Here is a 15,166-nt window from a genome sequence, read left to right as displayed (position 1 = left end):
ATTCAAATAGAAAATAAAAGCTGAATTGCTTGAATTCTCTGATCAGAAGCAGGTAAGAGGTGTAATTCTATGGAATAATTATTAGCATAAATTTGGAAACATAATTTAAATATTCTTTGAAACTCGTGTATGACTAAAGCATGGAGAATAGGTCTGCTGTCTCACTTGCACATCCCACCTGGAGGAGGCCTGTGGTCCTCCATTTGTTGGGAATGCTGTCAAATTGCCACTAAATGTTCATGCTGGTATAGAACAGTTGCTGGCTTGCCAAGAATTCCATTGTTCAACCCCTCCTTGATTTTCTTCTTCTTGTTATATTCCCATTCAGCTACATTTTATTTTAAATTAATTGTAGAGATAAGCTGCATAAAGTGTCCCTTACCAATGTGTCACGTTTGTAATTTTGAAAGAAGCAAAGTGAAGCACACGATGATAATGTTAAGATAGAGACTTAATTGCTTGTGTCTCTTTCCTTTTGGAACTGAGACTTCATCTTTGAGCCAAATAAAATCTGTTGGCAAGTGCTCCAAAATGCAATCAGAATCCTTTCCAGGCCAGTATGACAGGCTTGATGCTGAAGTGTTTTGATCAGAAGGCTTGTTTGTGTGAGTTTGAGCTTACACCTGAGTTTTCTGTTTGGATCCTGAGGATAGGACACTTTCCTGGGTCATTTGCTCTCCAGACCTGGTTCCTGCTCCTACAGAGCTTGCCCAGAGTGTGCCAGGCAGGGCAGGACCTGGTGGGTGCAGCCAAGCACTGTCCTGGTGATCCTGCAAACAGAGCAGTGGAATTATATGTACCGATGAAACAATGGCATCCAAAATGAATGAAAGCCAAAGGAAATTCTGCCAGTGTTTTCAAATGCTGGTGCCAAATCTGTGTTTCCATATCTGTGCTGATTAGATACCTACACACTCACCATTTAATTTTCCAATTACCTGGCATGGTTATTTCCCAAGAATTTCAATATTATGGTAGGTGATGAATACATGTGAAAACAACACCTAAATTGCTTTCATTTTGTGAGCTGAATTTAGATACACAGAATTTAATATTTCTGGGCAAAAATTCTTAATGGCACATGCGATTCTTGAATCTGTATTTTATATTCAAAGTACAGATGAATGATCAGTAGAAGTAATTTAATATAGACAAGTATTTGAGGTTCATAGAAAGGTGCAAATAAAATTGCAAAACAGTGCCTTGGTCTGATTTATATATTACTGAGTACATGATAATTCTTCCAAGCTAATGATCTTTATTTAATCAACATCTTCTCATAAATCAGAATGAGAATTGGAAGAAGTAAGTTAAACATTTGTGAACAGAAAGTTGCTTCCCTTTGTTTACTTTTATAGTAAAATTCTTTGTTTGTCCTTCTGTAGTATAAAACAAAACAAAAAAAATATCAGCATTGTCAGTGTAGAGCTGGAAATCCTGCTCCATGACCCTGTTTGCCCTGGATGTGCTTTGCTGGGTGTGCCAGCCTCCCAGGAGCTGGGTTGTTAAGGACAGCCCTAGGGCCGCGTGGATATCAGAGCTGTGATGTTTTCACTGGCTGAGCGGGGTGCTGGGCACTGAGCCACCAGCTCTGCCTGAGTCAACTTGCTGAGATACCCTCATGGGGACTAAAGGGAGTAGGGAAACTGCAGCCCTGTGGCTGCTCCGGAGACTGCCCTTTCACTGGGATATCTACATTGCCACTGAATTTTAATTTTCTCACTTGTTGGGCTTTTCTAGGAAATGCCCAGTGGCATCTGCAGAAGTAGGGATGATGGTGAGCCCTCAGGAGTGATTGTTTGGAAGGCTTAGGGAGTTCACATTCCTATTGCAAGCTGAAATACTGTTTTATTGGAGATTTGCAATTATGTAGGAGTAGAGAAGCATATAAATCTCCTTTCATTGAAATCACTGTCCTCTCCAGAGTGCAGCCTTGCCAGTTGAGCAGCCAGTGTGAAATCCGGCCCGGGCCGCGCTGCTGGCCCCAGAACGGAGCTGTCCTGTTCCATCTGCCCTGGCTCAGCAGGAAGGTCAGCTCCCAAGGCTGCCAGAGGAGTGCTGCTCTTCTGTGGTACTTTATTATCCCTCTGGGGAAGAGGCTGGAATGGGATATGTGACTGAAACAGAGAATTTGTTCCCTAATTTTCTCAGTAGTCAAGGGACGTGTACGCTATTTGGACAACAGCTGTCTGAGTCCATTGCCAAGCTGGCTCAGTAATAGCCCTTGGTGCAATGCAGGAGAGCAAAAATGTTCCCAAGTAGTTGGGAAAACTGAGGAGTTTTGTCGGAATTTTGGAGCTGGCAAAATACCAATGTTTGATGTTTCACCATCACTGTGTAATGTGGACTCTGGGAATGGGAAAACCGAGGTGTTGTTAGAAGTTTCACCACTCATCATCTTTAAAATTTTTTAGCGTTTTGTCTAATTTGAAGGCTCTCTCTCTGTCTCTTTTTTTTTTAACATAGACAATGGCTGAAAAAAAGTGTAGGTACCCGAAGTTGTGTGGTACTCAAGCAGTGATGTGGCCTAGAAGGAAGGCTCTGTCATGAATGCAACCACTTCCCCTCCCCTGCTTTTGGTGCTGATGTACTGTTAATTGCATTTCAAACAAATTAGAATGGACTAATAGACTGAAGTCTATTATCCTAGCTTTTAACACAATGAAATCATGTTTAGTGCTTTGCTCTAAGGGGGGGAATGAATATCCCTGACATTTTCCTCCAAGTAATGACAGAGATACAGATGGAGATTTCTGCATTATGAATAGTGGGATGGGGAAAGCATGGGGAGGAATGGTAGAAACAGTCACATTTTGTGCTTTAGTCCATCAACTCATTGCTCTTTGGGTTAGATAACTGCCTCCCATTTATGCTGGCATGCACTTAGATCTTTGCATTTTCATTTATTTTTGTTGATTTACTTTGTAGTGCTTTGACCAGTTGTGTTCTAAAATGAGGGAGACTTTTAATTCTTCTTCTAGGAGAATAATTGTGGCACAATTCTTATTTTCTTTCAACTTCTTTTAGCTGATAGACAACTCCATTAACAATGTCAACATCTTGCTTGCAGATTGTGATTTTGGAAGGCTGAAGCTCAGATGTAGCTGTGTTATTCTGAGTGTGCTCTTGAAACAGAAAATGAGAAAGACCCTGACTGGGGCAGCCTTGATTTGAGAAGTTTTGATTGAGCAGATCCTTGTAAAGATGCTCTGCTCACTGCCAAGGCAGAGTACCAGGGGAGCAGAAGAGAAATGCATGACAATTTGTTCATCCAGGAAGACTGGAGAAGAAATAGTTTCAAGAAGCTGTTGCTGCTCTGTGCCAGGGATAGCAGGACCAGAGCCCTCAAACACTTACAACTTAAGCTACGAGTGATTTGATAAACTTATTGGAAAAACTTGAAAATTTCTAAATTAAAACAGCTTTTGATTACCATGGCAGTACGTACAGAGGCATATATGTTTTAGTTTTGCTGGAAAACTGAGGTGACAACACACCTGGATTGCAGGACACGTTTGGATACAGCCCCAGGACAGTGGCTGCAGCTTCATTCAGCTGCATTCTGTGTGGTCACCTGCATTTCAATTTATCTGCCTCTACCTTTGTTGCCTTTGTGAAGTAATTCCCTTGTGTTTCCATCTTTCCAACATGTCTAGAAGTGGCTCAGGCAGCAGACAGTGATGTTCTTCCAGCTGAGCTTGTCACAGACGTAGCGACCTGTGGCTGCTGGTCACTGTCCTGCTTCTTGCCTCCCACAGCTCTGCAGTGAATGTTTCCTCATCTTTCAAACTCCAGAGGCTGGGCTTGACTGCACTGTATATTTCACTGTTAGTTTCTTTTTTTCCTTTTTTTTTTTGCTCTAAATCAATCCCCCCAGTGGATTTGTTAATATTCAGGAGCTGTCTGGTCCCTCTGTTCTGTCTGAAGTGGGCATGGGGATAGTGTGATACTGAGGCATGAATCCTGTGCAGCTGCATGACAAGGAAGAAATGGATTTCTTAAATGAATATTGGCTGTTGAGCAGAGTTTAAGATTTTCATACATCAATATGCCAAAGTAACTGGGACTACTGAAAATTGGCATGAATTGAGCTTGACTTGCTTTGCAAACCAATGACCAGATTAGGAAAAGGGGAAGATACATTGAGTATGGATGGAAATTTGAATTTTCTAGGTCAGTCCATGCCTGGTCACGTCATTCTGAAGTTCAAGAAGGCAGGAAGAGCAGAGCTAAATGGTTTGTGCCTGGCAGGGTGCTACTCTCACTGTGCCACCTCCATTCCTGTAGCTGCTGCACTGAAAGATCTCTGTCTGGTTTTTGGTTTGTTTGCACTGGGCTAGATGGGAAAAGGAAGTAGGGGTCAGAAAGAACAGGAATTACCTGTGTGTACAACTTTGTAAGCCATTTTGAATAGGAAGTCTTCTAAATACTAAAGGATTGTCTGGAGGAGTACATTCCAGAAGTACATTGCATTATAAAACTAGTCCAGAATAATTTTTGTCTTGAGAGCATTACTAACAGCCTGACCTTTTAGAAGAGCAGTGGAAATCTTGCTCAGCTGACACGTGACTTTAGTAACATACTGCAATTTGGTCTGTATCTCTAATATCTCTGTAAGTGATTATTTAATTAGTAAACACTTCATTAGACAAAGAATTGTCTAGCACCCCTGTTTATTAAATCAGAAAGCATTCTCTATTTTAATTAGCATGACATTTTCTATAATCAATTTGATGAAATGCCATCTGCAGTTCTAATAATACTGTGTACAGCAAAGGCTGATTGACATATGTGTTGACTGCAAGGTATCAACCTTCTTGCATGTTTGCATTTGAAAAAAACATAAAATATAAGGAAGAGGAGGACTCTGACTTGCTAATGCTGCTGTTTGTGCTGCAAAGCAGAATTTTAGCTAAACAAACTAAAACTTAGTAAATATTTTCAATGGGAAAACAAGCGTTAGCAATCTTCAGGTTAATGCTGTCAGCAATTTCAGAAGACTACCCTGAGGCCTCCTTGTTCCAGATACTATGGAACAGATTTTCAGCACTGCCTGAATTATTTCCTTCTCTTTCCTTCACTTTTTTTAGAAACCACTTGCTCTCTCAAGACTGTTTAATAAGTTGCCTTAATTTATAGAACCCAATGGTTTCTATGCACAAAACTGCATGAGTGCTGATCTCCTTTGGACAATTAGCTTAGGCTAAGATTTACAGTGCTCTGTGCAAATAACCAGCAATTAGCAATCTGTGCACCTTCTTTATAAATCAGGTTTTTTTGTCAAACTATTCAATATCAGTATTTGTAAATTCTAAACCACTTTTAAGCCAGGTTCTATCAAATTGGTCTTGGCCTGTATCTATCCAAATTGATCAATCTACACAAGTTACCATGAAATAAGCCTTATTATCAACAAGTAACAAAAATATAGCAAATATTTTTACCAAACTTTTGTTTGGCAAACAAAATGTACGTTAACTGTACTGTGAATTTGGTAAGAATCAGGTTTTTTACACTCAAAGACATGCTGTTAATTCTGTTGCTCCTTGACAGTGCTAGCAGCTGCAGAGATTAATGTGAATAATCTCAGTGAACATGATGGCAATGTAGATTTACAGGCTAGGCAGGTTTTAGTTTTATAATAAGCTTGGGTCTCTGTGATGTCTATTTGAGGCTAAAGAATAACTCAATGTGTATTCATAGGTCAAAAATCATCACTTAAAACCTCTGAGAATGGAGTAGACTAGGTAGAAATGCAAATCTTGCTAGCTCAGATGAAATATTCACAGGATAGTGGAGGCTCAGATTCAGTAATCTTCTAAGTCCTGTGGCTTTAGTGAGCCTGTGATGGGTCTCTGTATTTTCATAAATTCTTATTCATCCAGGGCAGGATTCCTGCTTTCGTACTTCATCAGGGAAGCCCCACTTGTTCCTGAGGCTTTTGGATGTTTCCAAATACAACACAGACGACTTTTAGTACTTGGTTGAGGATGTCTCATATCTCTATCGGTCTGCAATCTCTTGTAAAATATCCCAGATTTAGAGATCTGAGAAATGACAGAACATTTCACACCCTCTTTGCTCATTCACATGAAGGACACAATTGTCTTCTCTTGACTTGCTGCTGAGTTACACAGATAGAACCTGTGTCAACATCTTAGGGCACACAGGGAGACTCCAAGGCAGAAAAAGAATAAATGTGATTAGCAGCCTGGAGCTTTTTGTGTCACATACAGGTCTAAAGATGAAAATACCACCAATAAAAGAGGAAGACTTCCAACTAATAAAAGTTGGATCAATATAGATGTAAAAGTGAATAGAACACTGGACTGAAATTCAAGAGCTTTGAAAGTGTGTGGTAGTGTGTCCTTTCAACTCAGTCTGTGTCATTTAAAAAACAAGATTAATTACTTAATTTCAGTGACACATGAAACTTGAGTTTATACTCTTCAAATAAACCACCACCATTCCATGTCCTGCTATGACAAAGATAAATCATGAAAGGCCCTGGCCCAAATTCTTGCACTAGAACAATTCAAGGATTGACTTGCAGTGATGGGGATGTATTTAAGACTGGAAGTTACTCCACTTTCCCCCTAAATGATACAGGATTTTCATTAGAATTTGCAAGGGCCTGGATTTTTTTTTTTTTTGGTTCATGTGAGCATACCTTGTGTAACTGTGAGTGCTGCAAAGGAATTCTGTAGCATTTAGGATGTGGTAGCATGTTGTCAGTTCAATAAATGGGGGTGAATTCAATAAGTGGAGGTAAAGAAATTATTGCAAAATTGATGGGGGTCAAGCTGCTTGTCAAGTAGGAAAAGTTTTGCATTGATTTCTTTTCATTTTATGATAGTTTGCCTGTACTTTGACATTCCCAGGAACAATTTATATTGTCACAAACAGTATAGAGCTGCATTTCCTGCTAACTCATACCCTGATCTTAAACAAAACCCTTAGCAGTGTTGAACCTAAACCAGAAACAATAGTCTTAGTGAAGCTATTTATAATAAATGCTGCTTTTATTTTAAAAAATACTTGAGATTGTCATGGTGCTATATTTATGTAATAGTGCTGTCACTGAGGGCCATATTTATACATACATCCAAACTGTGATTTAAAATGTATGGATTAATCATTTCAGCAGAATGTATATTCCATGTTCTTTGCCTAGAGATAGGGTAGATGATGAAAATATTTACTTTCAAATACATACAATAGCATAAGAATTTGGACATTTAGCCTCACAATGATAAAATAAATTCCTGTTGGTTCTGCAGCTAGTACAATCCTATGAGAGGATGTTGCTGACTAAGGTGAATTTATTCTGCTGTGACAATCCCAGAATTTTGTTTGAGTTTGTTTTCATGTAATATTTCATTTAATGTTGCATTCTTTGTGAAAGCCAAATAAGTTGTAGAGAACCCGTTGAGCATCAAGTTGTCCTGCAGGGGTGTGTGTCCACTAGGCAGCCTCCTTCTCAGTCAGCTTTAGAAATAAGGTCAAAAGCAAGATGGAATCAATTCTTCCCAAAGATAGTTGTGTGTAATAACCCTGTCCACCTCTTTATTTTTTTAGTGATGCTGTTTTTAATCCTCCTAATGTGTTTCCCATTAATTCTGTTTAATGTAAGCTTTGGAGGTCATAAAATAAATCAAATACCTTGGATGAAAACCCAATACACAGTTTCAGCAGAGTTGCCTCTATCAAATATAGGACTCTCAATTTTTTTTTACAAGATCTATGTTCTGTAAAGTGCTGTTAGGTGTTAATTATATTGCCAGACATTATTTTTGTGTGAAGAATCCTGGATTTATAGTGCCATTATTTTCTTTGGTACTGATGTCAGGATAGCTTACAGACAGAGCCTTGGTTGTCTGTATTCATGTTTTAGTAAAACAGAATAAATGAATCAGATATTCAATGCTCTGGAGTTTCCAAACTTTTCAGAAATTTGAGAACTATTATAATTAGGAAATTTTCAATTAGTTGTTTTCAAGACTTATTATGTATGCAGCATCCAGGGCTGGTGACTTGATAATGCATCTTCTTTATAGAGGCTTCCTCACACTGTCCTTTGCTTAAGACAGGATGTTTTTTATTCTGCTGATGTCCTCAGATCAATAATATGGCTCCTCAGGGCTGCAGTTTGTGCCAGCTGAGAGCTTTTCACATGATACTACTGTTTGTTTCAAATTAAATGAGAATTTCTTTGAATTAAGAACTCCACTTCTCTGAATGTCTTTGTGAAGTGTCAGAGATCCCTGAACCTTCTTCTGGTGAAGGCACCAAGATAATAAACAAAACAAATCCATCAGCTGTGCAGATGGATGAGGCTAAGGACTAGGTATTGTTTTCTTTTGTAGAATTTCTGACTCTAGATAACAAAATTTAAAAAAAAAACCCAACTTGTGTTTATGGCTCTTAATTAAAATTTGAGCAATCAATGAAAAAAATCATCATGTGGTGTGACCATCAACTTTCACATTATCCAGCCTGAAGAAATAGTGTTTGGAATAGGACTTCCATATTAATTTCTATGATTAACTTCTGAAGACTGTTATGCTCTGTGTTTACACGGGATTTTTGTATAATCTTTTACCTGCAAAGCACCATACATTTTGCAAGCATTCTTTTGATTTATGCCCTTCAGGAGGTAACTACTGAATCCAAGTTCAAAGAGAGGTATAATTCCTGTCCAGTAAAACCTGGCTTTTCAAGAGGTCTGACTCAGTTTTCTGTTCTGATTTATTGAGTAAATTTTCTTCTAACTTTAGAACAAAGGGTTTCATTTATGACTCTCACAGTATTTGCCATTCCAAATGTTGTTTCACACCTTGTGAAGCACTTGCAAGAAGAGCCTTAGGACTGTGTATTTTATTTTTGGTCCTCTTAGGAATTTAAAGGGAAAGTTCTTTTTTGAGTGAATTTGTTTTGGTAGGATTAGTTAATGAGGCACAGTGCTGTAAATCCTGTTGGCAAATGACATGTAGGAGAGTAGATAAATGAGAAGGAGTAACATTCTGTACTCATTTGGATTTTAGCACATTAGTGTCACCTATGGGGTCAAAATGCATGGTTTGGAGCACTGCTGTTCAGTGTCCTGGGCTATTTATGCCATTTCTCACAATATGGTTCAATCATAACTAGGGGCAGCTCTTTAGCCAGACTACTTCATTTTTTTCTACAGTACTCAGCACAGTGATCCAGTGTCATTGGAGATTCCCAGTGCTGGGGTTCCTAAAAGAATAAATACAAAATAGCCTAAAGGAAGCTGCAGAAGCAGCCTTGTTCTGTAACCTGAAACCAAATAACTGTCTGTGAAGTGCTGTTCTTTTTATTCAAAATGAATATTTGAAATATTTTCTCTTTAAAAGGAGCTGCTGTTAGTTGCACAGTCCACCATCTGATTTGCCTTCCTAAACAGCAGCTCTAATAATACTGTCCTAAACTCCATCAATCCCACCCCACTTCCCAGCCATGGCCCTAAAATAGCTTAGTAAGCTCCTCAAATGAGGCTTCATTAATTTTACAGAACATACCAGAGGACATTCACATCACTGGCTATCTTGAGCTGCTGTGGAGTCAATTAAAATCGAGCTACATTTTTCTGAATAAGCAAAGCTTTTTTTTATGATAGCATAACCTTTTACTCCAGTCATGTTTACTTCCCACTTCATAAAATTCAGGGACTTGTAATGAATTTCTCAGACATTACTGAAGATCAGGGAAGTTCTTTTGTGTTTCCTTTAGGCTTAATTTAGAAATTTTCTTATGCTTTTTATATTGTTATAATAAAATTGTTTCATTTAATTAAGTACAAATCTCCTACATGGGTTTTAAATAATCTGAGAGAATCAGCACTCTATTCAATCTTGTAACAAATAGTGGAAAATTTGGAACATTTTTTTAAACTCAAGGCTGATGTACTAATTGTGTATTTCTTGGTAATTTTGAAGGTTTTGATACAAGCAAATACAAAGTATTTTTCATAGAAATCCCAATTAATTTCAGATTTTTTTTTCTTGAGGTGTATCAGATTCTTTTTCTCACAAGAAATAATAATTCAAGTGAGTGGAAAAAGGAAGAAGTTGGAACAGTTAATCCCACAGTGTTTTAAATGTTTTGCAAGGGAACCTACTTAGCTTTAACCCTCCTTTGCTAACATTCAGTTCACAAGAAAATTCAGTATTCTGCAGCCCAGCATGAATCACACAGAATATGGACTGTCGTAAAATAGTCACAACTTTGTCCATCCAGTCACCAGAAATACAGACCAGTACAGAAGTTTGGTTGGAATCACCTCTAAGGCGATGTGAATATGATGTTCAACAAAATCTTTTGGTTTTTCGCAAAACTTTAGTTTGCTATATGGCCAAAACTTAGATGTATTGAATGAGGGGAGCAGTCTGTAGGTAATTTTGGGGCTCATGAGGCAAATCAACAAAACTTCTGTCTTGTTTGTGTGTAGTAATTGTCAGTGTGTTTGCTGACTGCTTATTTCTTTGTCATTGCAGATACAGCAGTGGTGTACAAAACCAGGAATGGACATGTTGTTGAACTGAACGTAGAAACAAATACAACTACATTATTACTGGAAAACACAACTTTTGTAAGTAATATATATTATCTGCTTCTCTCTCAGTGGAAGTCTGCTAACATTTTTTCTTGCAACAGGAGGGAGAGAGTAATGTCTAAAAGTTAGGGGAGATATGTTTATGACTTAGACTAAATTGCATATAAATGAAAAATATAATCCATTCCTCTGTCAGTGAATGATTTCTGAATGAAGTTATTTGTTTTTTACATGTAAGTAACTAAAATGTTGGAGGATTTGCTGTTGGTTGTGCTTTGTTCAGACCATCTGAAGGGTGGATTGTTCTTGGCATATGTGCTGGAGAATCTACCTGTTGTCTACCAGGAAAACTATTTCATAAAAGGTGGGAATGCTACTTAAATGTTGAGAGTTTTTCACTATTAGAAAAGAGGGAAATTGTTCAAGATTCATAGGAATATTTTCCTTTAGAGAGATAAATATGCAAAGAAAAATGTCATGCTAATCTCTGCTTTAGTTGTTTCTCTGTGCTTTAATGGCTGCGTAGATGATTGGGGATTATTCCTCTTGACCAGCAAAGGGTCAAGAATGGTTTCTGACTAGCAGTAATTGCTGAGAAGTACTTTAATACTTTAGTCTGCATTTTCTTTTGCTTTGCTTGGCACTGTTATTCTCAGGGATACCACTTACATTCCACCCTGTAATTCTTGTTTATCAGGGTTTTGCAGCATAATTGTGTGGCTTGTCAATCTCTCCTCATAAATACTCCATGCAGACCACTGGCTGTTATTGTTAATCCCTGTACTTTTAATTTAATAAAATCTTTTACACCTGCAGACTCAAAAGCGTGATTCATTTTCATCAGCGCTCTTTGGCAAAGGCTGATTTTATTCCTGGTCTGTTCCTGGCCTTTGCTGATAGAGATTCCTCTTTTCAAAGCATAAAGCCTCAGGTGACCTTTACTTCTAACTCCTCAAACAAGAAAGAGGAGAGTAGAACCTTTACTTCTAACTCCTCAAATAAGAAAGAGGAGAGTGGAACTTCAGGAGAAAGAATTTGATGCTGATTTCTGAGGTCAGTGTAAAGATGGAGGAGGATGGAGGAGAGATTTATGTTTTAATGGGTGGGTGTGTGTGTGACTCCCCTTCTGTGAGCTGCACCTTCCATATGCTGGGATGTGCCTCAGGGGACCTCTTGGCCCAAAAAAGGCTGTCAGACACAATTAAAACTGGGGGTGATGCCTTGTGAAGGCTGACCTAGATGGAGTTAAAGAATAAAGTAAGTATTTATTAGAAGGCCTCAATGGATCCACCTTGGGCAGCACAAGAGCCCAGCCAGGGCTGCACCCAAGGTGAACCAAAATGGTCACAAAATGGATGAGAGGTCACGAGGTCTCTCACTTTTGTAAGTTTTGGTCCATTTGCATATTGGAGTTAATTGTCCACTTATAGTCCACTGTTGTTTATGCTCTTGGGCCTGAGATTTGGACCATTTGTCCTTGGTCCCCACCTAGAGCAGGAATTGTTTTGTCTCCCTACTCTGTGAAGAGAGCTTGCTACCCCCTAATATGAAGCTCAGAACTACACACTAAAGCAGCACAGAATCTGAAAAATAAAAAAGCTAAAACCTGAGGCATCAGTGGAAGGCTGAATTTCTGTAAATACAAACACTCAGGTATTAGGAAGCTCTTTCCCTGTTAAGCATTTATGCAAGGCTGTGTGAGCCCTTGCCTGGCCAGCCAGGCCTGTGCCAGGTCTGTGTGGTGCCTTCAGTGCATCCTTGAGCAGGGGCAGCTGCATGGGCATCCCCGGCTGCAGAATTGACTTTAATGCCAAGACCTGAGTCTCATCACAGAGGAATTCAGACACTTCTGGCTGGAAGTGTCTGGCCTGTGCTGCAGAGTGTGGTGCCAGCATGACAGGCTATTCAGGCCATTATGGCACCCCAGCCTTGCCAACTGATGATGGGTTGGGAAGGACAGGCTGCTTCACACCAGGGGTGTCGCCGCTTTTTGCAAAGTTGTTCTTCTCTGGGCTTTTTATGGAACAGATTTATCCTCAATCCACACAAACCCAGTGAGCTCTAGACACTAGATATCTGCTACTAATTAGAAATGTGAGAAACTGATCCAAAATATGTAATATTCAAGCAACCATTTAGTAATTATGGGTGAAAAACATAAAAACCTAAGTGTATTTTTTTTCCTGCAGAGCTCCTCTCTTTACACAGCCAAAAGTTGAGAGTGTTATACTTAAAAATAGTCAATTCCAGCAATTAGTATTCATATGAAGGAAGTATAATAAAAAGCTGAAAACAGAGCAGAAGGCCCAGCAAGTTTGTTGGTGTATGTTTGGAAGAGAACAGTGGGAAATGTTCTGTGCTGTCTGACGTGGTGGCCAACAGTTAATGTTATCCAACAAAACAGGATAATGTTACTGAGGCGGGCTGAAATCAAAAGCTCTCCTGTTCTTCTGAGCTTGAGTGTCCCCAGATTTGCACTGCTAAATGTAATCTTCTAAAGTTAGACACCTGGATCATTAATCAAACATTTTCCTCGCTCAGTGTCACATCTGCTTAATTATCGGTGCATAATTAGAATGGTGGTGGTTTAATGACTCTGCAGAGATGTCTTGGATTAATAAAAAATACAGCAGAGATCCAACACGGGCAGTGGCAATGCAAGTTCCTTCATTCTTCCCTATCAAAGGGTTTTAGTCATGGAAGAGTCACCTTTTGATGGGAGTTATTAGTCTGATTTCAGTCTGCATTTGCTTTCCTGTTTGCCTTTGCTCAAGCAGCCAGAGAAATGGCAGGGTTTTCTCAGTAATGTTGATAATTGTCCATGGGGAATTGAACTGCTGTGATAAACTCCTTGTGCAGAGGAAAGGGGCAAGTAATGACTCTTTGTCACCCCTGATTGGACTGTGCTTGAATCAGCAGCTCAGAGGAGATTTTCTTTTTTCCCCTCCTTGCTCAGCCTCTGAAGCAATCTTCCACTGGGCACAGATCGCTGGCTCTTCTTTTGCATCCTAGAGACTGCCACTCTCCTGCAAAGTACACATCCTTTATCCTTGTGTTGCTTATTGTGTAGAAGCCAGGTAGCCCTAATGAAAATCTGCTGTGCTCACTGAGTAGGTGAATCATCAAAAAAGCAGGCTGCAGTTTTTAAAAAAAACCTATGTTAACATATATAAAAATAACAAAATCCCCCAACCTTTAAAAGTACCATTAAGAATAGTCATGCACCTGGAATGAAGAAAGGCTAGTGTTTTGTCATACTGGGATGCCCACTTCTCTTACACTGGGGAAGTATCTATCCCCAGTTCTTGAATTAAAGTACTTTTCTTCCAGTATAATCAGGTTTTATTTAGAAGTAGAAGAAATTCTCATGTTCTTCTGGAATGGAATCCTTTTCTTTAATCAATTAGTAAAACAGTCTGGCCTTTATATAATTAATCTATCAGCAAAGCAATATTATGGGTAACAAATACAGTGCCATAAGTGAAAAGGGTAGGTTGCAAATCACAAAGAATATTTGTTGACATCTCTGGGTGTTATTTTTTAAGGATGTTTTCTAATACACATTTCCCTCTGACTGTATCCATGTAGTCCCTCCCTCCTGTTTCAGCTGTCTAATAAACAGTTAATATCCTTAGCCAGCAGCATATAAATGTTCACAGCTGGAGGCTGGGCCAGTCTCCTATGAAGAGGAGCCAGAAAAAGCCCTAGACATTAATCACTGTGTGGCATCCTGGTGTTTGAGATGCTGCCTCGATACATGATTACAATATGTTCTCTATCATCTGCCTGGGCTGCCTATCACTGTGATCCTAAGTGACAACCTACCAGCTTTTCAGCACTTGGCAATACTTTATTGCACTTCACACTTCCAAAATCAGTGGCGTTATGACACATTTAGCTAAGGAATTTCAGTGTTTAGGAAGCATTTTGTTGAATGCTTTTGCCTGTTCCTTAGGGTGAGTAAAAGCAGGGTACCAGTTCACACACACAGCCCAGCCACAAGCTGGAGAGGAGAGCATGCAGGACCACATGGATCCTTTAGCTCAGGGAAAGTTGTCCATCTGGTTCCTTATTCTAGCTTCTCAGCTTCTCAAGCCTGTTTTACAACCCTTAAACACAAAACAAACTGGAAAAAGCAAGCACAGAGAGGACAGAAAATGTGTGTAGGGACTCTGTGTTCTGGTATGGAGCTTTCCAAATGTGTTGAATTCTCTGAAAGAAACCTGCAGAAGTTTTGCCTTCATTTCTCCCTCTTAAAAGAGCTGCAATAATTATGAAAGTGGTAAGACTTTTTTTAGCCCTCAGTTTCACTGCTCTTGTGGTGCATGTGTTCAGATTCCATGCACACACCCTGACAAACACTCAGGGTCCTCTGTCACAAATGAGTCTACTGGGACTCCTCCAGGCTTTGGAGTGTTCATGATGGGATAAACTTTGAATCTGTTGATTTGTTTTCAATACCAGGCAACACAAGTGGAATTGTTTTCAGTTTGTGAAAATTGTCCAGCTGTACTCTTCTAACCCCCAGTAATTCCTGACTTGCTGTGCCCTTTGATTTCTGTGCCTTTCCACAACTCCTTTCAAGCTCAA

The 15,166-nt window shown here is 39.2% G+C and overlaps 1 protein-coding gene across 1 annotated transcript in view; it reads left to right on the top strand.

The window, feature by feature from the left end:
• The window catches only part of DPP10 (dipeptidyl peptidase like 10), a 242,103-nt gene that overhangs the window by 105,327 nt on the left and 121,610 nt on the right, over positions 1-15,166 (top strand). The window contains exon 4 of the mRNA XM_030951855.1: positions 10,518-10,612. Within this exon, the coding sequence (XP_030807715.1) occupies positions 10,518-10,612 (95 nt within the window). The remainder of the gene's footprint in view (positions 1-10,517; positions 10,613-15,166) is intronic.

This window comes from Camarhynchus parvulus, chromosome 7, assembly GCF_901933205.1.
Source record: "Camarhynchus parvulus chromosome 7, STF_HiC, whole genome shotgun sequence".
NCBI lineage: Eukaryota > Metazoa > Chordata > Aves > Passeriformes > Thraupidae > Camarhynchus > Camarhynchus parvulus.
This window is presented reverse-complemented; position numbering and strand designations above follow the sequence as displayed.